The sequence below is a fragment of the Manacus candei genome, unplaced genomic scaffold, assembly GCF_025592945.1.
Source record: "Manacus candei isolate 608988 ecotype Guabito, Panama unplaced genomic scaffold, ASM2559294v1 h1tg000081l, whole genome shotgun sequence".
Taxonomy (NCBI): domain Eukaryota; kingdom Metazoa; phylum Chordata; class Aves; order Passeriformes; family Pipridae; genus Manacus; species Manacus candei.
Genome location: NW_026138129.1, coordinates 7618996 through 7646982, shown reverse-complemented (window position 1 = coordinate 7646982; position 27987 = coordinate 7618996). Strand labels below are relative to the sequence as shown.

The 27987-nt window shown below is 36.6% G+C and overlaps 1 protein-coding gene across 6 annotated transcripts in view; it reads right to left on the bottom strand.

Annotated features, from left to right (window-relative positions):
* PCMT1 (protein-L-isoaspartate (D-aspartate) O-methyltransferase) overlaps positions 1-27987 on the bottom strand; it is a 36530-nt gene that overhangs the window by 3758 nt on the left and 4785 nt on the right. For 2 of the 6 annotated variants that reach the window (XM_051811239.1, XM_051811243.1), the window contains exons 2-7: positions 19499-19603; positions 18321-18352; positions 16478-16582; positions 13103-13223; positions 8801-8886; positions 6942-7111 (exon numbers count right to left, since the gene is read on the bottom strand). In XM_051811239.1, coding sequence (XP_051667199.1) covers positions 6942-7111; positions 8801-8886; positions 13103-13223; positions 16478-16582; positions 18321-18352; positions 19499-19603 — 619 coding nt within the window. Of the gene's footprint in view, positions 1-4953; positions 7112-8800; positions 8887-13102; positions 13224-16477; positions 16583-18320; positions 18353-19498; positions 19604-27987 lie in introns of all 6 variants that reach the window. The other 4 variants (XR_007908286.1, XM_051811240.1, XM_051811241.1 and 1 more) reach the window with 4 other exon arrangements.

Sequence of the window (27987 nt, the reverse complement as noted above, 5' to 3'; positions counted from 1 at the left end):
TACCCAGTTTAAAATGCAGCACCAGTGAATTCAGGACAAGTGTTTCATTCATCCTTAATGCTTCCAGGAGCTGCATCATCAGTTAATATTCACAACTTCAAAAAGCATATGTAAGTAATGACTACTGCTATTGCTGGTTTAGTCTCATATGCCTAAATGTGGGTGTGATTTTCATCCTGATTCCTATCACATACTCTCACAGCTTTATGAAAGCCTGGCCTTTTACTGTGACAAGCGATTCTTAATCCTTCAAACCCAAGCTAGATCCTCAAGAAACTGTAAGCCTAAGAAAAATTCTGTATTTACTCTGAAACTATTAAACATGGTCATTTTACCCAGTCACAGACGTTGGCAAGGTTTTTGCATAATGCTGCTAACTCACTTAATGTATCCAAAGTGTGGGTTTGGTTTTTATTTTACAAAATGGTATTTCCACTTAAAATACATAATTATTATATAAATATATAATTTAAAACAAACTATTCTTACATGCCAATGTTTTAATTGTTGGTATTTTGCATTGTTTTACCATATTCCTGGCCACTACATCCTAGATGTGACTTTCAAAATAAAGATTTTCATATTCTGTTTATTAGAACATTTACTGTATTAACGAGATCAGGTTCCCTCAAGAGATTTTTCATTTGCTCTTCTCTGCTCATTAATCTAACAACAGTACACCAGCCCAAAACAATCCACGATATACATATTAAAATTATACAGCATTTATTTTCTACTGCTAAGAGAAGCTGAGCCTGTATGTGCATTATCAGATTATATATATTAAAAAGTTTCAGAAAAGTCTCAGATCACCTAGTAGGTAACAGTTGCCAGCTTTCTACCTAAAGTGAACAGCTTGCACATACAAATACAAAATGCAAACCAGCATCAGCTAACCTGAACTTCAGTTGTATGGATCAGAAGCTGCCAAGCTGTGAAATCCATCAAGTTTCCACTAGTGGTAAGAATCAGGATACAGGTCTATCCTCCCAGTGGTAAATTATACAAAATTTAAAAGGAGACTCAAAAGACAACTGCTATTTCCCTGTTATTCCCCTCTAGTTGTCCTCTAGAGCCATAGGAAAGATCTACTAACTAATTTGTATTTTCCCCCTTTTAATGGCCATGACTATTTGCTATGATTCTTACACAACTTGTGTAACTGCCCTCCACCTTCATATATGCACTCCTTCCAATCTGCTTACTAGTTCCTGCTTAGCAAGCAAGGTATATATTTAGGGTTTAAGTCACCACAGCGGGCCTTCTCAGGCCCTTGGAATTCTAGAAAGAAAACCACTCATCTCTCAACTGTGGCATCAAAGCAACTTCATAAGCTCAAGTAAAAGCAAATTTCAGAAGTCATTAGCTCAAAATTACTATTCTAGAAATAAATTTAAGAAAATTTTTTAAATTTTCTTAAAAATTTCTAGGAGGGAAAACACATACATGTGTATTCCACACTTCCTATGGTGAGTATCCAACAACAAACTAAGAAACATTCTCAGAAAAATCTAATAGGTAGCATTTCAGGTAAATACCAGTTAGTAATGAAAAAAAAAAATAAATCACAAATCTTATCAACAATAAATTTGGGATACAAGTCAGTCATGTAACTTTGCAATCCCTCACCACCTCTTTAACGGAAGGTAAATTAAATATTTGAACAAGCATTTATAAATTTATTTGAAGTCTGTATCTCACTCTTTTAGATCCACTTCAATTTTCTTGTCATTAGGCAGCACGACTTTCCCTTTTCAATACATCATTCATCTATGAAAAACATGCTGCCACTACCGATACTGAAATTCAGAGTGCAGCCTAACAGGAATTAGAAATACAGTACATACCCACTGTTTCAGCAGCCAATTATTTCTCCCTTTATAACTTTAAAGGCAACTAGATGCAATATTTAGACTTGTAGCATTTTAATGTGGAAAGGGGCTACTATAAAAATATTTATTATTTACTATGATAAATCATAAAATTGAGAGAGTCGGTTTAAATGATAAAGAAATTTTCTCTGCAATCTACCGTATCAGTTATAGCACATGCATTTTTGTCTAACTGTATTTGGTTTGCATGGCCAGGCTTTGGTAGTGGGGTGGCTACTGGGGTGGCTTCTGTGAGAAGCTGCCAGAAGCTTCCCCCATGTCCAACAGAGGCAACACCAGTTAACTCCAGGATGGAGCCACCCTGGGCCAAGGCCAAGCCAATCAGGAATAACAGTAACGCCTCTGCGGTAACATTTTTAAGAAGGAAAAAAAAGTTGTTGGGCCAATCACAGTTGCAGCCAGAGAAGAGGGGAGTGAGAACATGTGAACAACTCCGCTGACACCAAGGTCAGTGCAGAAGGAGGGGGAGGAGGTGTTCCAGGTGCCAGAGCTGAGGTTCCCCTGGAGCCCTTGGTGGAGACCATGGTGAAGCAGCTGTCCCCCTGCAGCTCATGGGGATCCACTGGGGTGCAGAGATCCACCTGCATGGGGAACTCATGGAAAACCCATGCTGGAGCAGGCTCCTGACAGGGCCTGCAGATCAGTGTAGAGAGGAATCCATGCTGGAGCAGGTTTGCCGGCAGGACTTGTGACCCTGTGGGGACCCATACTGGAGCAGCCTGTTCCTGAAGGACTGACCCCATGGAAAAGTGACCCACATTGGAGCAGTTCATGAAGAACTGTAACTCCTGAGATGGATTCACACTGGAGAAGTTTGTGGAAAACTGTCTCTCGTGTGAGGGACCCCACACTGGAGCAGGGGAAGGACTCTTCTTCCTGAGAGCTTAGGAAACAACCTGTGATGAACTATCATAACCCCCATTTCCCTGTGCCTCTGTGGGGGAGGAGGTAGAGCCCAGGAACGGGAGAGGGATGGGGGAAACATGTTTTTAAGATTTGTTTTACTTCTCATTATCCTCTTCTGATGTTGACTGGCAATAAATTCAGTTAACATCCCCAAGTCCAGTTTGTTTTGCCTGTGATGGTAATTGGTGAGTGATCTCTCCCTGTCCTTAACTCAGGAGCCTTCTGTTATATTTTCTCTCTCATGTCCAGTTGCAGAGGGGAGTGATCAAGCAGCTTTGGTGAGCACCTGGCATTCAGCCAGGGTCAAACCATCACAATAATACATTTTAAGTTTAACAAAAAATATTTTGTGCAGAGATTGTTTTTGCCAAAGTAAAATAATCATTACTCTGCATAGCCTGAGGAATTCCATGCAAACAATACCTGCTAATTTCAAAGAAAATTGGACAACTTGCTCATCAGGGGCATTTGAAACACTGAATAAGAGTTTCTAATCAGAACCATATTTTAATATATCCTAATAAATACATTTTCTAAATGGGTGGTTAATCATGTTTTATGTACAAGTAAGTGGGATACAGTAACAGCCCCAGTGTAACCACTGCAGTTTTTGCTCAGAAAGGTTACACTGTCATAATAATTTTGTATTTTATCAGCAAATATGAATTTAGCATGACATTTATAAATAATTTCTACTAACGCAATATTTTAAGGTTAAAGTAGTTAACTTTTTTAACAGTTGCCTGTCTGGAAATCAAACCCAAGACGAAACACAGACTCATTGCTAAGTGTTACTTAGATTGTTATTCTCTTATTTCTCTTTGTATCAGCAATAGTAGGGCCAGCAGGACAAGGTATACCCTGCAGGTATTTAAGAGATGAGTAAAAGTGGCCCTTCGGGACATGGTTTAGTGATGGACTTGGCAGTGCTGAGTTAACAGTTGACTCAATAACCTTAAAGATCTTTTCCAACCTAAATGATTCTATGGTTCTATGACTTTTAAAATTGTCTTTCCATATAAGTAGTAAGCGAACTCTCACAGAGAAGTAAAACCAGAGAGATCCTAATTTACACAAAAACTGTCAATAAGGCAGCCAAAAAGCCATGCAACACAAGAGACCTTTTCTCCTCCCTACTTACCAGTAAGAAAAAAAACAACCCAATTGATAAGTTTTACATGAAAGGATAAACATCCTTATGAGTATAATCACATAACTGGGGATCTACTGGTGGATCTCTGGCACACTATGCATTGTTTTGTTTTGTACCAGAGATAGGGTTCCTGTGGATATTCTACTTCCAAGTGTCCCAGGGAGTCACATGAGAGGATTCCCACTAATATTTGGAACTTAAAAATACTACTGCAACTGAACCTAAACTAGAAAATTGGACTAAATTTAAAGAAATTCAACATTATTCACAAAATAAGATTCTTTATTTAGCATGACAATATAAATGTACTGAAATCCAAAGAATCTTTTCCTTCCAGCTAGTCCAGGTTTTCTTTTGCTAGAAGTTCCAGTTTTATGTAGTGAAGAATGATACAAAACATTTGAAGGCAGGTTTGACTTCAAACACCACTTACTGTTACACCACTTACAGTGTTGTGCTGCTTTGCAAAGAGCACCTTGCAGCCCCATTAAGGAACTGTACTAACTTCTCCAACATGTGAATGGCTAAGCAAAAATTTAAGCGGCTTCTTTCTTGCCAACTGGAAGGTCTGGTAGCCTAGGAAATTGCTGTTGGCCTACCAATTGTATTTTGTGAAGGGACACCAATTCTTAATGTGATGAAACAGTTACCTGGACTAGGAATGAAATCACATAATGTAAACTAAAAGAATGACAAACTAAACACACGGGACTAAGTTACTCTTAAAAAGATGATTGTTTAATGAATTTTAGATTAACAACAACTAGAGTCTCTCATACACTACAACTCTCTATTACAGAAAGTCTTATAGATGCTCTTTCAGATGAGTCTATAATGATCTCTGCTCACAGATCTTCAACAGTTAAAAAAAAGTTAAACTGAAATCTAGGAAGAGCAGAAAAACACCTCTTTCATCTTTGATGCCAGCATAGATAACAAATATTGATTTGTAATTAGGAGTTTGCTTAGAAGCAGCTGGCTGACCACATACTTCGGACTCACCAATAAAGAAAAACAACAAAAAAGAAAGATGTGGCCTCCTGTAAGGTCAGAAGTGCACTGGCATCTACCCTAGAAAATGGAATGGGAATTTTCTTCAGATCACAAAAAGGACAATTACAGAAAAAACAAACATTGCAAGAAGTGGACTTCTGAGATTCTCTTTAACAGAGATTTCCAAGTCTGAAACAAATTTAAATGTACATAGCAAGAAACAGCCTCTCTGCCTCTGTAAATCCAGTTAACCCTTCAGGCTAAGCACTTTTATTTTCTGATAACACCAGTGTAAATTCTTAAATTAAAAATAAATAAAATCAAGAAGTATTTCAGGAAAGAACAGAAACTGGTAAGCAAATCTGGGGAAAACTTAACTAGCAGACAAAATGGAATACCAAACTGCACAGAAAAGATGCAAAGACATTAGAATTCTAGTCCTTAATACAGTACACCACCTTCGCTAGTAGCAAATTATAACCACTGGCATTCCAGAAACCCTTCTTACAAATAGGGTTTGTTGAACACACTTTGCTGTTACCAAAAAAACCCATATAGTACCAATCTGGTGCTATAACCAAACTGAGTGGAAACGCAGAAAAATCTATAAAACCTCTCTGAAAAAAGGAAGGCTTAAGAAGAATACTTCTCTTTTCTAGAGTAAGCAGAGCATGGATTCCAAACTTAAACAGAACCCACAACATTTGCCAGAGGAGGAAACTGACCACAAAGCAAAATTTCTAAAGCCTTGCAAGAGGCAGGAAACCCCTGAGTACCACACTGAGGGAAAACTGGCAATATTCGAGGCCAAAGTATTCAACTGCATAACAAAAAAAACCATCTGAATAGCAAGCACACTTCACAAGCTTTGAACTAAGCAGTAACTCATTGACATTGTTCTTAAGAGTAATTTGTACATGGTGGCTATATAATACTCCAAGAAACACCAAAATGAGGTTTCCATAAGCAGCAGTATGCAAACTGCTTTATTTGTACTTTTTATGAATATTCTGATAGGTTAGATGTTAAGTATTCAAGTAACAAGTTATACTCCATAATATCGAGGGAAAAAAGCCAAAAATCTAAATTTAGGAGTTATAAAGCTCAAGAGTTGTTTTCAGAGTTCAGTGCACATCTATGCCCTTCATTAATGCCGATAATACATTCACAAGCATTTTCTGCCAGGAAGTAAAACAGCATTGCTGCTTTGTTCATTCAGATACTAATGCCTACCACGGCTTAAGCTGACAGCTGTGTTACATCTATGTTACTGGTTGTTCAATTCAGCAAACTGGAAGGCTTACTACCTCTAGAAAGGCCTTAGAGTCTGCTGTGTTGCCAAACACAAATACATCCCCATCAGAGACATACGACATACTTCTAATAACATATCTGAGAAAATTTTCTGGACATTACTCAACTACCTTTATATTTTAGGGAAGAAAAGATTACCTCCTCCACTTTTTGATACTCGGGGGCTGAAGGAAAAGTGTTTGAGAAATTATCTATATTTTCCGCAAAGGATTTTACAAAAACTTTTCTTCATTTGTAGCATTTCACAAAAATAAAAAATGAACACTCAATTACCACTAACGTACAGGACAAAACAATATTTATTAAGAAAACTTTTACACTTCACCCTAATTATTGGGCAACATAGTTATAAAAAATTCATTAGAAGGGAAGTTTAACCTTAGAAAATACTGTATTTAAAACAACAAATAAAAATCTTCAACACACCAAAGACTAAAGAAAACACGTCCAAAAGACACAAAGTGCAACCCATGCAATATTTTTCTCCTGCTTTTAAATTAACTCAAACTTAGCATAACCTCCTTTTGTGATGTAATGCAGACTGAGTCACTTTTCATGGTATGGAGGAGCAGAAAGCAATGACAGCAGCAAAGACAGGCCTTGCAGTCTATCTGCTTAAAATTCACACCCTTTCACCTTGCATGTGTGTGGAAGAAGTAAGTGGAACAGAAAATCACTTCCACCTGGACCACTGCTTCTCTTTATCTGTTAAAGGCACATATATCACTCCCATCAGAGGCTTCATTTTGACACTGCCATCTTCTAGTTTGTCATACTGTTCGAGCATCTGGTTTCCCCCAGCAGGGCCAACTGGTAATATCAATCTTCCGCCAGGTTTTAACTGGTCTATAAGCTAGAACACAACACAGAAATTAGAATGTAACCAGCCACTTCAGAGAAGCTGGATCCAAAGTTTGTTACAGTAGATTAATAGCTTTGCCATTATGTATCTATCTACTTTTACGTAGTAGATAACTACTTCGATTAGGAAAAAATAAAAAATGCACTGAAAATGAGAGTATCACAGCAACATGGTAAACAATTAGTATTACAGAAACATTCACAGTAACTTAATATAATTCTAAATGACAGTAAAATATTAATTTAATTAACTGGGTTGGTTGCGGTTTTATTTTTTATATAAGGGGGAAAAACATGTAAATCACAAATTATTTTTACAAGAGACTCAATCTTCTTTTAACTGCTTGTTTTAACTGTTCAGTAGTTATTGTGCATCAGTAGAGGCACATTGTCTAAAATTTTGGGGGTAAGTGATCTCCCCTTAAGCCCTCAGAATAAGATTTGAGATTGGTGATTTTTTTTAATTTCTCTTCCTGGAATAATTTTAAACTGTCTACAACACACTCACTATATCCAACAGCTCCTCTTTCAGTCTGTGAATGAAATTATGAAACTAGTCTAAAATACATGAATATGAGTAAAATAAATGACAAGTAAACAGAGTGTGTCAGGAATGCCTGGATTTTTTTTTTTTTGGTTTGTTTTCATAATTAAAGAAGGAGGCTAATCACAGTAGTCTTAAGGAAAATTCTATACTTCTCAGATGCAAAAAACCTTAAGCCCCATTGATAACTAAAGTTATAATTAAGAACTAATAAGCTTTCACTTACTTTTTTAATTGTCATGTTAACACTTTGCTGAGAACAGACCCCTACACATCCACACACAAAAAAAAACCCCAAACCAAAACAACAAAAAAACTCCAACAACAAAAAACAACACACACGCATATGTGCAAAAACATTTACCAACCAACCAAGCAAAAAAACCCCAAAAAACCAACCAAACAAAAAAAACCCAACCAAACAAAAAAAACACCCCCAAAACAATAATTAAAAAAGCCCAACAAAAAATCCACCACTGGTCCTTGTTTGGAAACATCCAATCTCTCTATAGCACCTCAAACTTCCAGTCCTTCACTATTCATCATTAAGATTTCAAAAAGCCTTAACTGGCATCTAATATATCAAAATCATGCTATATATTACCATTTGCTTCAAGAGAGGAAGAGAAATAAAATCTTATCTGCCAGAATGGACTTCATGTATGCACACTCTAAAGGCCCTAGCTACTCTTCAGCATAAGAACTGTCCTGTATTCACTCTGAAAGCTACAAACACATGGCACTGTTTGTATTTCCAGCTGTGCATTTACTTCCTCAACAAGCTCAATGCCTTACAACACAGGAAACAAATACTTAGATTTTGTAACTCAATGCTTGATAAAATTCAATTATCTTACAAAATAAAATGCTCCAGTTTGCTATTGTAATGGAGGATTGCACACATGTAATTTTAAAGTATGTTTATTTAGAGCAAAGTTATTAGAACATATATTTTTATCAAACCAAAAGAAAGCCCAGTTGTAAGAGACAAAATCCCCACACCATACAGTAATACCACACTGCCCACTGATACTCCCAGCAGTGCAAGTTGCCAAGTATTTTACATATAGATGCATGCAAAGCATTCTTTACAGCTAAGAGATTATGGAAACACACACATAAGACATAAAGGCTTACTGCTTGGGGCACAACTGGTGCTGCAGCTCCTACATGAATTGCATCATAGGGAGCTTCTTCTGCATATCCCATGCGTCCATCTCCCACTACAAGAAAACATTTTTTTAAAACATTTTCAAAAGGAGTGGAGAAAACAGCTAATTTATTGTATCTATAGGTAGATAAAAAGCTATGCTCAGATTTCAACTAAAGTTTTGCTGTGCAGTAGTAATATAATGAAGTCAGTTTAAAAAAATTAACACATCTGTAAAATAGATGCAACAAAACATCCTCATATGTGCATACACGTGCTTACAGAAGATATTAAATACTACTGAAGCACCTGAAATTAGAATGATTTATCATGAAAGTCCTTGGAGACACGTGGTCCACCTAGAAAAGATCCTAAAGTATTTATGTGCCCTATCAATTCCAATGCAAGTGAGTTTTCCCCCTTCATTTACCCTCTCAGAACATACATTTGCTTTGCCTTGTCTCCACACGTGCCATTCCTAAATACAACGCAAATCATAAGTCTGAAGCACTAAATGTCAGAAGCACATATCAGAAGACTCCAAAGGTGAGGAAAAGAAAAAGGAAGTGTTCCCATGGACTATATGCCTACAACTATGCCTGGCTGGCATGAAAGCCCACACCTACAATCATACATTATTGCAGTACCACACTAATCTTCGTGCACCCACCTTTGGCAGCAGATGGGCCTCGCTATTCTTCCTGCAGACAATCACTGAACTAACACAGATAGCCACATCAGACCCATGGTTAAAGTTCAAGGTGGCTGCTTGGAAGATGTTAGGAGCAATTAAGGTATTCAGAGGGTTACCAAGGCTGGAGAACTCATGGAGAAGCACCCTACCACAGATGTCTCATAGCATCCCAGTTACACAGAAGGAAAGAGTAAAGCTTGAGCTTCTTAAGCCACTGAAACGTGGCAAACTAAACTGGACCCTGAGTTAAGTTTTGAAAGAAGATGATGTGAATACAGTATCCAGTATTTACAGAAAACCAACGAGAAATTCAGAGCCAGTTAGGCAGAGTCTCTCTGGAGTTATTTAGGAACCAAAGTAGTACACAAGGCTGAACCATCTGAACTCATACTCTGTGACTGTAGAAGTCCCCGTAATCAGTCTAGAAAAAAAAAGCAGGACATTAGTGAGCACAGTCCTCTGCTCAGCACAAGTACAGTTGTTTGGGGTTTCCCATCTTCAGGCTGAGCTTTGACTTCTGTGCAATCACTAACATTACAGTTAATTAAAAGGCTGAAAGAGTCAAAAGAAGTTCTAAGCCCCAGTTAGGGGCTTAAAATTTGCCAACTTTTTGCCTGCCAACAACTCACAAGGCAGGAAAAAATATATGGTTGCCACAGCAGGTTTCATTTGACCTCAGTGATAGGGAGGGCCATGTGGACAGCAATAACACCCTTCGGTATTCAAGAGTATACAGGAAGATCTGGACAGCTCCTTGTAACAATTAAAATTGAGGAGTTTCTCCTCAATCCCTAAGATGCAGCAGCAGGCATCAGAGGCAGTGATCTCCAGTACTGCTGGCAAAAGAAGACACTGCCAAATCGAAGAAACAGCTGTGAAAGAAGCTACCAAGCTGTCTTCTGAAGAAGAACACACATATTCCGAGACATAAATGCACCTTGTGCACTGTCCGGAGAAGTCTGAATGTGACTTCAGCACATATTATCACTTCACTGACAGCAGTAAAATGGACCCAAAAGATCTAAACACTTTGCTCTTAGAATCAATAGTCCAAACCATAGCTAACATCTTCAGAATCAGTACACACACACTAAAGAAAAAAAAATTCTGTTCCTTTATATGCATCAAGTACAGCATGGCCTTCCCTTTTAACATCCGCAAAAATTGTCATGGCTGCAGCAGAGATATATCCATCCACAATGGGAAGTCACTTTTACATATCCAGAAGGTGTAAAAAATAGTTAAGTCAGCATTCAATGTGATAAAAATAATTATTCAATGTCCAAGGGGAAAGAGCAGCCCCAAGTTTCAGCTTGTGGCGGCATCCTGAATAACACCACCTATCCTACTCATATCTCCAGTTACATGCAGCCTGTTAATGAAGTAATCACGGTGGTGGATGGCAGGTGGTGATGAGGGGGGAAGCAGTGTCAGGACTTCGTGACATGAGGGTTTTGTAGCTTGTTTATGAACCCAGAACTGATTTGCTGATCACAGTACTCAAGCCTTCAGTGTCTCTATGCAGACTTGCTTCATACAGAGTTGCAGCAGGAGCACAGAAACAGAAGAAAACAACTTTACTGTGGCTAGAATACCCTCATCCCCTCTGGCTATGTCTGCATCAGCAAAGAGTGCAGTACAATAGAACCAGATCTGTACAGCAAAACAGTTTTTGCTGAGAACATGGTGTCCGTGCAACACACGCATTTCAGGATGATCATTTTGGTCTAGATCTAGTTTTATTGGCTTAATATCCAGTAACATATCACACATATTTGGTTGCTTCTTGGAGCACATAATCTTGTCTAGTTTCATCCAAGAGGAATCAAAGTTTGTGCTCTCCAGGAGTACTCTCGTGAGCTAAAGTGTGGTAAGTAGAACCACTTGAGAGATTCACCTCAAAGGCTTCCTCCTGATATTAATAGGAAACAAAACAAATAACAAGTATAAAAAAGAAAAACAAACAAACAAAACCCCCAAAAAACAAACAACAACAAAAAAAAGAACAACAACAACAACAACAACAAAAAAAACAGAAAAAAACCCACAAACACAAAACCACCAACAAACTACCATAGACCTGTTAGTCTAAGTATACCTATTTCCAAGTTCTCAGTGCAGTTTTATTGCTGAGATGCCCCAAAATAATTGTGATGCTCCTGAAATCTAGTTATGGTTTAACTGAGGTGTGACAAAGCAACGGAGAATGTCTGAAGCCTACTCATGAAAAGCCAGCAACCAACACACATAGTCTTAATTCACACAATTCCCATCATCAATTAATCCTGGGTTTTCACAAGTTTTTTTTTGTTTGTGTGTTTAGGATGGGGGTGTTTGGGTGGGGTGGTTTTTGTTGTTTTGTTAAAAAACAAGCAAACAAACAACAACAAGAACAAAACAGCTCTCTGGACCAGGAATCCAGAGCAGTTGAAACATTCTTCTCCACCTAATTCACAAAAGTGCTACTTGTCCATTTGTACTTTTCTAAGATATACCTCACAACAAAATATTCACAAGTCTCCTAATCATCCTGCTATGTAGTCAAAGATAATAAAGATGATGAGGCTTACTTAGAATTCTAGACTTCCAAGAGCACCAGAGTTTGTTTCAGGTACAATCAGAAACGTAAGTCAAAATTGCTCTTGTACAGCAACAATGGAAATTATTCCCCCATTCAGCTCTAACAGTCTAACTTCTTTTCCAAGAAGTTTTAAGGCCTAAGTATTCTCAGTGAAGGACACCATACTTATACATACTCATTTACAAAAAAAAAAAGACCAAGAATCAAAATGATAATTAATGTAAGAACCAAACATCACATAATAATTTTTCCAAGTGCTCTTGTAGGAAGCCTCGAAAAAATCCAGACCTTCAACTTCTTTTTTAAACTTGATGAATAGAATAATGAAGGAATACTTTCCTCCTGCCAGCCTTGCATCTTCTAAAAGAACAGAACAAAAATTCATTTTCTTTTTAGTAAAAACCCATTATTTAAAACAATTCACTGTCCTTGTATCATTTTGGCATTATTTCCTCAGTAACTCTGACTGAATTAAAGTCGTTTGGTGTCAATCAACCACTTCCCTAACATACAAATACGGCTAATTTTAAAAAAAAGCGAAATAAACTTCAGTGATGGATACTGCCAATCTAATACTTTTTTCCACTTGACTCTCTCCATACAGCTTTCCGTATCAGAAGTATAAAGGCTTTGTTAAAACACTCAAATTTAGATGACAGGACATTTATTCAAGAAAAGTTGTGAGTTTAATCCCAATTTTAAATAGCAAATTTAACATGACAGACCTTCAGCATGTAAAGTATTCTCACCAAAAAACATTTCCCTATTAGGCTTTTCTAGTAGAATGAATATGTATTCTTTAGATTACCAAAAGTCATAATCTCAAAATTGGTGAAGGATACTATTTTTCAAAGGCCTAAAGATGAGTTGGATTTTAAAAATTTTATTTGGCTGTTCTTTCTTTGGTTTAACTTCTTAAATTAGAACTTTTAATCACATCCAATTCAGTCATTTTCAATCAGTTGCTAGAAAGAATATCAGTTTAATCAGTACGTCTATCAGTCTGATGCTTACCAATCAGTTTCACTCTTCCTGAAGACAGCAATGTGGGATCATCCTTTTTGACATTATTTATTGAGTCATCTACTAGTTCTTTGATATGATCAATTCCTACAACTTGTCCTTTGGGACCAACCTGGAATAAAAATACACAGTTGAACAATTTCTGCTAGTTTTGATTTATTTACAGAAGGAGTATTTATATCTCTAAAATAAAAACAAAAACAGCAAAGTGGAAACATATATTCTTGATGTTATTAAAACTACTGCTTGGAATGACAAATCCTGACTGCTAGAAGCACTTAGTAATTCATGTTTGTTGGCACAGTTTTATAAATACTTGTTACAGTGATCTTTTTGAGATGTGATTCAATTGAGTTATACTATTAGTGGAGATTTCTCTGAAGTTTTAGAAGTTAAATTTGATCACGTTTTTTTTCAGTACCTGCTACAGAAAGCAAAGACAAAGACTAGAACTAATCTCCTTTCATGTTGAACAAATTTACTTAAGGATTAAGTCAGGCCTTCCATTCTAAGTTATCTCAGGAGTCCCATTCCCTCAGAAACAAATGCAGCACTTAACAGTCAGGGACAAATTACCTTCCATCAACGCTTGCATTCATGAATCTATTTTCAGATTTACAGTTCTTCTCCACAGCAAGAACGGAACTTCTTAGAGCTCATAACTCAAAAAAGGTCACACAATTTCTGTGTATTCTGAGGGGGGGGGGAAGGTCTACTAGCAAAAACTTCTCCATTGCAGGTACTTCTTCTAGAATTTTGTCTTTGGTGTAAAAAAAAATATTCAAGAAGAACCCACATCTTCAAAAATCTGACCCCTTTTAACAGGATTCAGCTCAAAGAACACAATGGCAGAATATGTCCTAGCACCCCAGCTGTCATGTAACTGTCTGGACACATTTGAATGCATTGGTTTTGTTTCTGTATCTTATACTGTAATGTTGTTAAGACATGGAAAATTAGTAACTGGTTATGAATATCATGGGGAATGTTTTTTTGTTTTATTATGAACAAGTCCTATGTTAAAAACTTCAAAGGAGCAGTGTTAGTTTTTCTTTTTCAAGTGGAACACCACTGGTCTAGCCTTTGAAACAGAGCAAGACACATAAGTTTTCACTATGACAACTATAGGCTGCTATTTGGAGGAATGCCTAGCAGTCAGTTGCACCATTAACTGGCAAAAGATCCAGTGTATTCCAAAGAGTAGCATCACAGAAATTAAAATTTAGCAAAATGGACAGAGCATGAAATAGCCTGATATAGAGAATCTCCTGCTGCATGTCACAGCCTATTTCTGTGTCACACTATTTCTGAGTCCTCATCAATTACCTCTATTACCCTAGAACTCTGAAGTACCTGCAATTGAGACAACAGCAAAATGGCACAATTTTTGGGATCTCCATGGTCTGTTAAGAATAAAAATATATCCCACTCTTTTTATAATTCCAGTACTTACAGGATGAAAACTATAATTCATTTAATTTGCCCAGCAATCTTTAGAAGTAAATAAAAAGTTTGTAAGCTATGTAGATAAGTTTATCACAGCAGTTTAACATAAACCCCCCCCAAAAAAAAATCTTAAAGATGTTTCACCACTCTAAGTAAACATAAAGCTTTCCCAAAGGTACCACAAATGAGATTATCATCATAGGAGTAAAGCTGTTGTGACATCAATGTGCACTCAGGCACTTGTGCCACAAATGCAAGCTACTAAGTCCAGGTCAAAAGCTGACTGAGAAGCAACACAACATCCAGATGGTCCAAAAAGCACATCCCCAACTGGATTTTGATTGCAAACACTCTACCATTAATTCCCACAATATACTTCTTTCAAGTTTTTGTTACTGTTAGCAATGCTATCAAACAGAACAAAAGTATTATCCAATGTTTCACAAAGCACATGTCCGTAAGGCATTCCACAGTAAACCACCAAGGAGGATTCATGACAGAGACGCAACATTCATATGCCAATAAAAAGACAGTATGATTAACCTCAGCAAAACTGGAAAGAGATTTCCTTTCTGTGCTACTTCTGACTTCTCTGCAGCTGTTTTCAGAGAAAGGAAAGCACACAACTAGAACTTAGCCCATGTCGAATGGCTATTTGTTTACACATTCATAACTTCAGTAAGAAATACATATAGCTTGGACAAAAGTTTTAATGCTTGTAGGATTGGAGTTCCCATGCAAGCTACTAGCACTTGATTACTAACTATAAAGTTAGACTAAAAATAATAGGCAGAAAGTGGAATAAGTGACACTTAAGATTTTCTCTAAACTGCAGTTTGATTAACTTATTTCAACTACAATTATTTTTTCCATTTTGCAGCTAGCACTTCGAAACCTAAATACTTTTGCTAGTGTATTGCCCAGTCCTAAACATTCTTAGTTGTTTCTTAATACAGGAAAGCAGAAGTGATTGCATTCTCAACAGGTTGGTGCCTGAAAACAGTAAGTAGCAAGTAGCAAGGAGACCTACATTAGAATTTATCACATGCATTAGCACATTTCAAATTAACTTCTCAGAAAGACAAACCAAAAAATCTAGTTAGCAGTTTAATGAAGGTCTTTGCTAGTCATAAAGCAATTATAAAGCCCTGGAACAGAAAAGGAAAAACTGATTATATTCCTCTACATGAATCATTTTAGCTATACTATAGCTACAATCATCAAAAACAAATTTCATCTTTTTTTTTCCCTGATGTGAGATAGGGCAGAACCACAGAGAATTCCTTATGTACAGGTTGAATAACACAGAGATTAAGTTACTTAGAGAAGATATAAAATATAAATTAATATCTAACTTACAAAAAGTTAAATGGATACTTATAGTGATGCTCATGCAATATAACAAGAAAAGAAAGAAATTAAATTCAAATACGATTTACATATATACAATATATTTTCCTGTGGAAATAATTCCACAGGAATCCTAAAAAAAGGATTCTTTTAGGTCTCACTAAACTCTCATCATAGCATGAATACATGATAATTGACCATAGTAAGAACATTCATAGCCACACAAGATAACATAAAAATCGAACTGTTCAAGACAAACACACTTTCCTTCAAGGTATAAAGCAATGACTAAAAGGTAATCAATTAAAAAAAACCAAAATAAAACCAACCAAACTTCCCTGATAGTCAGTTTCTTCACCATCACACAGTTTATTAGACCATTTCATTTGAACATCAAGTATCAGCTACCATAAGAAATGCATACCAATCTCACCCAGGAGAGCAAATTATTTTCTGTATAATATACTTCAGTCCACTGTACAAAGGATGCTTTTTTTTTGCTCTGTAAATCAGAGTTACACTACAGTTCAAGCTGTTCTGACAGTCAAGTGATTAAACTAAATATCTCACCATTCGGGAAAAGCATGCTGTAAGGATTCCACTTCCAGATCCTACATCAAGTGCTTTGGCTCCTTCATGTAACTGATCAGACAGAAGTTCAAGAGCATATGCATGCTAAGAGAAGACAGAGACAGAAAATTTCTGGGTATTTTAAGTGTCTATTTTACTCCATATATGTTCATTTCTTCAGAAATTTTGGGAAATGCACTGAGCATTTGTGTAAGAAATTTCAGAATCATCTTCTTTTACAAAAATGGGGGGAGGAGTTAACTACATGGTATAATCATTGTTATTTCATTGACTTCAACAAATTATATCTGTGCACTTTTTTTTTGGTTAGTATCCATACATATAGACTCATCTGACCATTCAAGCTTCTAGCGCAGGCTCCATTTATATATTGGGAGAGACACTATGATCAATTTAATTCTCCTCAGGTCTGGTGGTTCCTACTGTTCTGGCAATATGTAGTCAGTAAAGAATTTAGCTTATCATTATGCTATACACATCAGAATAAGCTGGGATAACAGCTAGCTAGGAAGAAAGTGGTTCCTGAGCATCAAGGAAAATGGCTATTAAAACTACATCTTGTATTATCTGCACACTTGCTGATTCAAAGAGTAGGAAAAAGAAGTTGTCTTTTACAAAGGCAGATAACCAGACTCACGTATGAAATGCAGTAGTCTATAGACACACTTGATGACTTTTGTTTTCCTAAATGGTGGACCAGTACACAAACTAAGCTTAGGTTGCACACTGAAAAATCAATTTGTTCTTTAATGTTTCAGAGATAGCCATTACTACGCTCTTCTGGCTTAATCCATTACACCCAGAAAACAGAAGTAATTAGAACACGCCTCGTTAGAACATTTACTTAAAAGATACATCTCCTTTTTGCTCTAACACTTCATATATTACCAGTGGTACACACACAACGAATCAAAAATAATGACTTAGGGGCATTAAAATTTTGAAAGCATAATTAATACTTATTTTTCCTCTTAGCCACAGTACATTTTTCTCTTTCCTTTAATAATATAATTAACATTTCTCTACAAGATTCTTGATTTTTTATGTTGATAACTAAGTAAATTCTAAGCCAACTACATAGTTTTTATTCCAGAGAAGCAGACTTTTACTGTTTTGACACTTTCCAAACATTGCAAGGCCAAAACATATGCTTCTATCCAGCTTTCATCTCAAATAAAGAAACATAAAAAAACTGTATCTAGGTTAGATTTATGTACTGAAATCTCCACTCTAACACTCATCCTGGTCTCAAACCACTTCACAAAAACCCCACCACTCAGTACAATGTATTTTTTTGTGTGCAAAGAACTAAAGGCACTATTACAGCAGTAGCATGCTACAGAAATCAGTGCTATCTGCTCCTGAGTTCTTATATTTTATAAATTACAGAGTAATTTACATTGGAAAGATCTCTGGAAATCCTGTGGTCCAGTCCTCTTTCAATAGAGGGGCAATTTAAATTAGGCTGTTTAGGGCCCTCTTCAATCAGCTTCTTTATATATCAAAGAATAGAATTTCCACAGTCTGGAAAGCCTGTTCCCAGTGCTTAACTACCCTCAATGGGTATTTTTTCACCTCCAAAACTAAGCAGAATTTCCCATCTTGGTTTTTTTTGTCCACTACCCCTCACTACCTCTCATCCTATCACTATACACCTCCAAGAAAAATCTTGATCAATAGTTTCTGTGCCCTCCCACTAGGGTGGGCACAGAATGTCACTTCAATCAACTGTTTGTTAAATTTGCTAGGATAAATATTTTATTTCAAAACATTTGGATGTCTATAAAATCACCTATACTAATCTTCTAGGTTTAGAGCTTACCATATGTGGAGCACTGATTGTTGCTTGGAAACCTATAAAAAAAGAGAATGGAAGAACATGTTGATCGTTGCTCAGACAGGAACCTTACAATCTTTATAACCTTGACTGTAAAATGCAATGCCTTCATTGTCACTCTCATTGAGGGCACGACATACACACCCCAACACTTACACAGGTACTGTACTTCAGAAGTGAGTTAAGGTACATCAGCTGAAAGCTATGCCATGTCAACTCTGGACAGGTGAAAAAAGGTTTTATCCTTGATCTTAATCTCCATTTTGTCACTATTCTGCCTTAAGCTTGATCAAGTATGTTAAACTCAGAAGAGCAATGTCTCCCAGAAGAATGTAATTCCTTTGCCACTCAGCCCCTATGAAAAAACCTGATTTTGTTAATTGGAGTTGGATGTGGTGGCGACCAGAGAACTTCTGAAGAATAACCCCATGTATTTTGCAAACAGCACATGCCTAGGAGAAAACCTGGAGGAACGCAGGAATGCTCACCTGTACTTGTTTCTGTGAAGATACGCAAGATTTCAGTACATATGTATCTTAAAATATTTTTGAATTTTCTGACACAACTAACAAAATCCTAATAAAATTCACAGATCTCACCACCTTCTGTTAAAGGTAGGGGGAGAATCAAGTAATTAGTACATTCATGTAATTCATTCTCTTGTCTTAGAAAGAAAAAACTGGGATCTAGATGAGAAACAACAGTCTAAGCAAGTGTCCTATCAGTAGACTTTCCCATTTAAAGCCTATTTTCATATTTTAAAAATTTCATGTAAAAGGTTTAAGAAACTCTGCATTGATCTCAACGGAATAATTTCTGTAAAGACAGAGACTGTTTCTGTCCTCAACCGGATGCAAATGATTTTTAAGTACTTCAACATCAGCTGCACCACCACAAATTGCTGTGGTTTCAAAAATAAACACAAATTTACATATATTAATTCTGACTGAAGAACATCTCTCTACTTGATGTATCCAAATATGTCAATTGCATTCCATAACAAACTGAAACTTAGTTACATGGTGGCAAATAAACTGATTAAAAAACTAGACAAGCTTCCAAATTTAAAAAATTCTGTTCACATTCTTAGCGCATATATGACAAAAGCAGCCACAGTTATGCAAATGAAAATAATCTCAATCATTTTTACAAGATGCTCTTACCTATAGACTGTGGAGAATCCATGTAAGGGTTGTATTTTGCATAATGGCAACGGTCTGTAGCCAGCATTACTTCAAATACCTTGTCTGATTTGATTATTCCATTTTCTATAAACAAAAAAATAAATAAAACTGAAGGCATTGATTATCTTCTGCCATGCAAGAGCCTGTGAAATGCGTTAACGTATTCCTAATATTGTGAGAAATCATGCCACCTCACCCTCTCTAATACTCTTACCCATGTCATACTGCCTGTGGCAGGGGTTGGACTACACGATCTTTAAAGCTCCCTTCCAGTCCAAACTCTTCTGTGACACCAGAATTATATCTGTGGTCCAGAGATCAAACAATGCTTAAGCCAGTGAACTTTGAACAAGACTTTCCCAGCAGTTACAGATGCTTTTCTGAAACCATTTGCAAAGATCTATCCCCCAAGAAAACTGAACTTCATGGACACCTCTGATATTCCTGAAAATACAGTCAGTAAGAAATTGGTATTACTCTACACACCAAACAAGATATACTTCGTATTTCTAAGAAGCTATATAAGTAATTATTGGAAAATTTACAGAAGCAAGTTAGGAATGTGAAGCTGAGGCATCCTTGCTCAGTATTTTATTTTCAAGATCTGTTTCTCTTACGTTAGCAAAGCAAAAATCCTTTTGTAAAGAAACTCCTACAGAATCAGAATTGTAATGCTTGGGCAGACTGAGGCCACAAGACTTTTATATCAAAACACTCTGACTCTCTGTTCACTTTTCAAAATAAAATGTGAACGCAAATGCATGTAAAATGTCAGAAGCACCGTGCAGTGCAGCCATTTTCCCCTGCAATTTCAATAACTTTTTTTTTTAACAATCATAATTCTATTTTTTGAAGTTCTGAAGAGGCTTTTGCGAATAACAGAAAACTCTGGAAAACAAACTGAAGAAATTAATTATTTGCATTAAAAGACAGTATAAACTATAAATAACTGAAATTTCAATGATGGATTGCTTTATTAACTACTTCCTTTAAATAAAAACTATTTATTTGCAAAATTATACTTTAAAGGAAAAAAAAGGTAATTTTACTACGATTAGAATCTAACCTAAAACATAAAAATCAGATTATGGAGTTTTGTAAGACTGTCCTGAAGTGGCACCAGTGGTTTTGTTTTAAAGTACCACCAACACAAACACACCTGTGCACAGGACTGGGCTTCCCTGACTGTTTACAGTGTGCTCCCAACTACACCTGTTAACGACGGGATTTTCTTGTCTTTTTATCTACCATGTGTGTCAAGGATTTATTTATCCTGTATAACATAGGCTTGAATTCAGAGAGCAAAATAACCTCATAGATTATCTTCCTTTTTGATCTGAACACAAAGTATCAGATAGAACTGCAAAAGGAATATACTACTATTAAGGAAAACAATCCCTTTTAAAAAATATTAATTTTTAGAAGTATTTCTGTATCTAATAAGTCCCAGAAAACTCCCCTCACAGTCCACACGCATTACACGTATCCTGTGCTTTGACTTCATTTAGAACCGAATACTACAGCAGTTAGAGGATACTAACTAATCATTTCAATGAAAGTTTTTAAATTGACACAACAGGCATTTGCAGCAGTTTACAAGCTCACTTACTGAGCAAAACTGTACTCAAAAGAAAACAAACAAATCAATCCATTGACACACTGGCACTGACAACATAACATAGTAAGGAAAAAAAGTTTCCCTGACCACATGGAATTAGTTGAATTAGTTGTACAGCAATTCTGCAAACTGAAACAAAACAAAACAAAAAAATCAAAATTAGAGTTTCATTAGGCACCAGTAAGAAATTAGTATCTCTAAAACAAATGTACTTTCAAAAAAAAAAAAGGCACAAGAACAAGCAAAGCTGAATATAGCAAAAGTGAAGAGCTACAAGTTCTGGAAGGCAGAAGACAAGTTAAAAAGCAGCAGCTGAGAAGCACTCAGAAAAGATCTAAAATAGTGATTTATTTCTTGACATTGTGTATTTTGTGGATAGATGCACACATTCTAGAAGCTATAGGTAGCCATCTCCTTTTTCTTTAGTGGTTTGGGGAAACAAACATGCAGAAAACACAGACTAAGCTTCCAGCTTGGAAGAGCAACTGCAGGGCCCTATGGTAAGGCCAAAAACCTTCTCTAGTTTTCAGGGGACCTTCTCTGTACTGCTGTGACTGCAAGTCTCTTCCAAACCTCTTCTTTCACACTACTCATAATCTGTTCCCTCTTTTTACGGAAGTCCTTACCTGCCACTCCTTCGTCTACTCCTGTCATCTTTCTAGTTCAAGTATCAGTAACTAAATTCACTTCTCAGCTTTTAAAAATTTTATTCTGCCTTCACTCTACTACTTTACTTACATATTTTACCCATTCTTCCCCCAACTTGTTTAATCAGAGTATAAGAGCTCTGTGGCAGAGATTGTCTGCATATGTGTGCTAAACAAAGCACAAAACTTCATTTCAGTCAATGTACATACAACTTGATCAAAAATGACCGAGAAACCCGTAAAAACATTAACTACTAATATTCTACACATTCTGAGCATTCAGGATGCTCTCATTCAGCAAACACTCCTGAGATTTGCTGACTGTTGGACTATCTTTGATTAGTATCACCTTTTTCATTAGTAAATAAGAATTTAAGCAAATTATCCACACTCAGAGTCCCTAGTAGAATCTGTGGGAGAAGCTGAATTTCATCTCAGCCATTTACTTCAATCATTGAATAATACTCCATCATCATAAAAAAAAAAACAACCATACCCTCCCAGCTACCCCCCCATAGATTAAGTCTGCTTTTCAAATTTGCTAATTATACGATGGGGACAACAGCAAATTTTAGGTGAGAATTAAGAAAAGCAATCAAGTCCTAACCAGTGAAGTCTATCTTGACTAAACAGTAATTGATAACAAAAGGATTTTTTTTTACTCTCACGGCTGAATATAGAGAAACATAGCAACTGCAAGGTACTGAACTCCAATGAAAGTCCTTTCCTTCCTGCAACAGTCAGTCTGAAGATGACCAGTTGCCAGGATCTTAATTGTGTCTGGATCAAGTCTCTACCCAATTTCAATTCAAGTTCAGAAAACAAATATATCCCCTAAAAAGCCTATAATAGAAGACATTCTAATTTCATGTCTACCAAAAAAACATGACAACAATAAATTAATTATTAATAAAATGCCAACAAAAAACATTTTCTAAATCTTAAAAGGAAGATATATATTGCAAGAAAATAATTCAAAAATATATATAGGTTGAATATCCTTTCCAGTTATAACATGCACACAAGACTCTCCTTGAGGAGACTTTTGGGTTTCAAGACTGATAATCTTTACTGGAAACAAATCAGATATTAAATTATAAAGTGTTTACGAGCAAAGGTTAATATACAAACACACTGATAACTTAAAATCAAAAGTAATTTCATTTTTTATTAGAGTTATATCAGTACAACTCCTAAGCTTCAAAGGGCTGAAGCCGAAAAGTAACTACTTAAAGAGTGGAGCATTGCCTGCCAAGTTCAGGAGTTACTCTGCACAGAGGCTCTGTCAATGACAACTTGACATAACTGGAGCATGTTTTGAAAACTCACTCTGGTATGCTTCTTTTCCCCAAATAACACCATGAAAACAGTGAAACCTGTGAAACTGGGCAGTTGGCTGTCAGAAAGCAAGGAAAGAAGAGTCTGAAAAGACACCACAAACTTGCAATGAGTAAACAACCTATTTTTTTATTTTACCTTTTATTTAGCAACAAATGCACTACTAAAGTGCTTATTTTTCAAAGAACCTGACGGTATCCTGACTGTTGATCAAATACATTTCTAACCAAACCATAAGATACTAGCAGTCAACACTTACACCAGCTCTGGCTTCCAAACCAGAAAAGAGGATGTGTCATTGCCACATGATAAGATCCAGCACACAAGCTTCCTATACAAACTATGACACCTACTCAAACATGTCCTGTTGTTGGTTTCATAAAAAAAACAAAAAACAAAAAACAAAAAAACAAACAAACAAAACCAAACAACAACCCCCCCCAAAAAAACAAAAAACAACAACTAAAAAAAACCCCAAACCAACAAACAAAAAAACCCACAAAACCACAAAAAAAACCTCTTACAGATCCCAAAAGCATTTACTGTGGGACTACATCAGTATGCACATAGTTCAGTTTCTTCTTAGATTACTTTCTCCATAACCACTGCAGAATACTTCCCTTATGAACATGAATTTTCAGCAAAACAGTGATATTTCTAAATCATACAGATGTCATAAAGCATGATGCAAAGCACGTCATAACAGTATGTCACAAAAGACTAAAACAAGTAGATTAAAATTACTCAAGTAATTACTCAAGATTACTCTATGATTACAAATCATTGAATGGTTTGGGTTTGGACCTTAAAGGTCATCTAGTTGCAAATCCCCTGCCATAGGCATTGACACCCTCCACTAGACCAAGTTGCTCAGAATCCCATCAACCTGGCTTGGAACACTTACAGGAATGGGGCATTCACAGGCAACCTGTTCCACTGCCTCACCACCCTCATGGTAAAGAATTTAATCCTAGTATCAATTCTAAACCTGCCTTCTTTCAGCTTAAGACCATTCCCACTTGTCCTATCACTACATGCTCTTGTTAAAAGTTCCTCTCCAATCCTCTTGTAGGCCCCCCCAGGTACTGGAAGGCTATTATGAGGTCTCTCCAGGGCCTCTCCTTCTCTAGGTTGAACAACCTCAACTCTCTCAGTCTTCACAGGAGAGGTGCTCCACCCCTTTGACCATCTTTGTGGCCCTCCTCTGGACCTGCTCCAATATATCCATGGCCTTCTTATATTAAGGACCCCAGAGCTGGACGAAGCACTACAGGTGGGGTCTCATAAGGGCAGAGCAGAGGGGCAGGATCGCCTCCCTTGACCTGCTGGCCACGTTGCTTTTGATGCAGCCCAGGATACATTTTGGTTCTTGGCTGCAAGCGCACATTGACAGGTCATGTGCAGCCTCTCATCCACCAGCACCCCCAAGTCCTTCTTGGCATGGATGCTCTCAATCCATTCTCCTCCCAGCCTGTATTTGTACTTGGGATTACCCTGACTCAGATGCTAGACCTTGCACTTGGCCTCGTTGAACCTCATGAGGTTCACACAGTCCCCTCTCTCAAGTCCAAGTCCCTCTGGATGCCATCCCTTTCCTCGAGCATGTTGACTGCACCACAGAGCTTGGTGTCATCAAACTTGCTGAGGGTGCCCTTGATCCCACTCATGAAATATGTTAAACAGCACCAGTCTATACACCAAGCCCTGAGGACACCACTCGTCACTGGTTTGTGTTTGGATATTGAGCCATTGACCACAACTCTTTGAGTGTGACCATCCACCCAATTCCTTATCCAGTGAGTGGTCCATCCATCTAATTCATGCCTCTCCAGTTTAGAGACAAGGATGTGGTATGGGACAGTGTCAAATGACAGTCTCCATCTGACCCATGCAAACTAGAGAGCAAGTTTCAAGAGGAGTGTGGGCTGGAACAGAACCACATCTTGATTTGCAAGCTTTGTGAAGTTAGTTGGGTTTAAGCACCTGATCAACTGACGTTTTTAAAGTCAGGGTCTTTTTGTGTGGGCAGAGGAAGAAAAAAAAGATGGGAAAGAATGTGATTAAGTTAATTGAATTTTATTTCAGTAACGAGCATAGGAAGATTTCACTCTAAAGCATGAACCCAAAGAAAGCACTTTGAACAAGAAGTGATGCATCAGCACCCCAAGATCTATTAAAGGATACTGACCCTAAAACATACAAAGCTCTTTGTGCTAAAGAAACTGAAAGTAGGTGTTTGCAAACAAGTTTTTTTTAAACTGCTCATACCTGCAAACCTCTTGTGCTTTGCTGATAATTTAAGAGTTATCTGCCTCAAACATTCAGTTGCCCACTTGTTATCACTGGGATTCACAATAATATGTTATTCAAACAGGACATTGCATACAACTAAGTGGAAGGAATCAGTTGAAAGTCTGTCGTTCAGAAACACAATGACAGAAAGACTGAGGAAAGCAAGGATCCATCAGAGCTAACCTTAGAGTCCAGAAATTAAACAAGAAGATCAAACCCCATGAAAATCCGAAAGTGGCAGATAATAAATAATGAAATAATAATAGTAATAATGTCAGTTACCATTTAAATGCTACTCAAAATATGCAGAGGTAAAACAACATGGGAACCATGAGCTTGGTTCAACACAACAAACTAGTATACAGCCTCAAGATTCACTTAAATACAAACTTATCTCTCAAAATTTCGCTTGTACTTTATGGGAGTATTCCTTCCCTGTTTGAAAAGAATCATCTTCAAAAACAACCTGTCCATTTTGGTATAACAGATACAAGTTCTCTACTAATTTTCATGGATCTGAAGGTCTGCAGGTAACTAATTTAGACGTATTTAACCACAGCTGTATTGCTCCCTTGTACTGGAGGCCAGTGTTGCAAAGTTGGTATTAACCATCTCCTTCTCTGGGGGAGGAGAAAGGCCTACTAGCATAGCCCTTCAGCACACAGCTTTATCATAGAAGTCATGTATGTAATGTACTCACACCAGTCAAAATGGTTATATTGATTTTGTCTAAATCTGTATCAGCAGCTGGATGAAGAAACTTTGGGGAGTACATGAAAGAAGAAAGTGACTTTAAGGTTGGGTTCAGTGTGCAAAAACACAGAACCGCACTTTCCAATGAATTTTAACAAGCATATGCAGATGAGGGAGACTTCACCTCTGAGCACTCCTTGATTCATCTACATTTCAGAAGGTCGAACTTCAATTACGCATCACATTGAATGTCAAAACTGCAAAGTTCAATATAAAGTGGCAACAACCATCAGTAATAATCAAAAATTGTTGCAGAGGTTAAAGATAAACTTAACTGGATAGGACAGACAGACAAGGAACTCTCTTCACAGTAAGGCTTGAGGCAGAACTACTTACAGCTTTAGCAGATCTGTAAAGAAAGGCAGATGATGCACATCTCACACCTTACTGAGCAGATTCCATGCACTTTGTTGATCTGTTTTCAGAAAAGCCAATGATGTCAAGACCAGCAGCCATAACACATGAACAGCCTATTATTATGAAAGTGGTTTCACTAATACTATGCAAAAGCTGAGGAAGACCATAACCCTGAACATAACCCTGACTGTTAGGACAAAATGACACAGAGCTGTTATAGCAGCAGAAATTATGAAGAATTTCTGAAGTTATATTTGCCTGACCATCTCTTTAAGATTTCAACAGTGCAAGTATTTAAAAATATTTTGTGTTCAAGTCCAATATTGAAATATTCAGGTTCTGAAGTCTTAAAACATAAGTCAGCCATTCCAGGAGAGATGTCATTGCAAAATTTTACTGGTCTTAGTCTTTGAAAGAGTTTTACTCAGTTTTTGCCAAATGTTGGTAATCTAAATAAAAATTAAAAACATTAATGAAATGAAGATCCTAAGAAAAATCAAGTAATTTATTTACTTAAAGTGTTATGTAGTATTAAGAAACATGACTTCGAGATATTACATTCACAGAAACAATCATTCAAAAGAAAACAAACATTATGCATTTCTTTCTAGGCTTTCCAACAGGTCTTAGTGAGCTCTTGATACTACATCAGGATGAAAGAAACAGTAATATTAAAAGAAAAGCTTAGAGTTATATTAAAACTAAACCATAGAAGATGCCATCTTTTTAAAATGCCCACATGCAACAGTAATGACCTGTTTTTGACAGATTTGTAAAATTATTTTAATTTTGCTATGCATTATTAGGCAGATTCAGATCGCCAGGAAAAAAATCGTATCATACCATTATATCCAGATACAAAAATAAAAACATATCTTCACTCAAGCAAAAGAACTAAACATTTTTTAATTAAAATTACTAATTATAAAGAATTGTGATGTAAATAACCAGCCAAAAACATGCCCTCTTTTTTTCTTGGATGACCAAGGACTAGGACTATGTTGCACTCAATTTTAGGGGGCTGTGGGAACATATGGGTATGTTTTTAACATTATATTGACACCATGTCTAACATCAAGAGAAAAAAAATGTGACAACAACAAAGAACCAGTTAAGAACAGTTTTAATTTACACACGGAGCAAACGGGATGTTTGATGTTTTTTTAAGTTTAGGTTTTTTTCTTTCTGTTATAATTTCCTATTTTCTGAGATGTTTAGTTGTCTTGATTTACTTAAAGGCCTGCCTCTTGAATGATCAAGGGTGTAGAAATTTCTTCAAAACACTTCACTGACATGGACGAATCACTAACAAATGCTTAAATCACTAATAAAAAAGTCTCACAGCAACTCTTTTAGGCAATTATTCAAATTACTTGTTCAAAAATTTTTTTTTAAAATCAGTGTTCCAAAAAATACCATCAGATTTCATGTCTGCCACCTGAGATATGAACTAAACTTAAGAA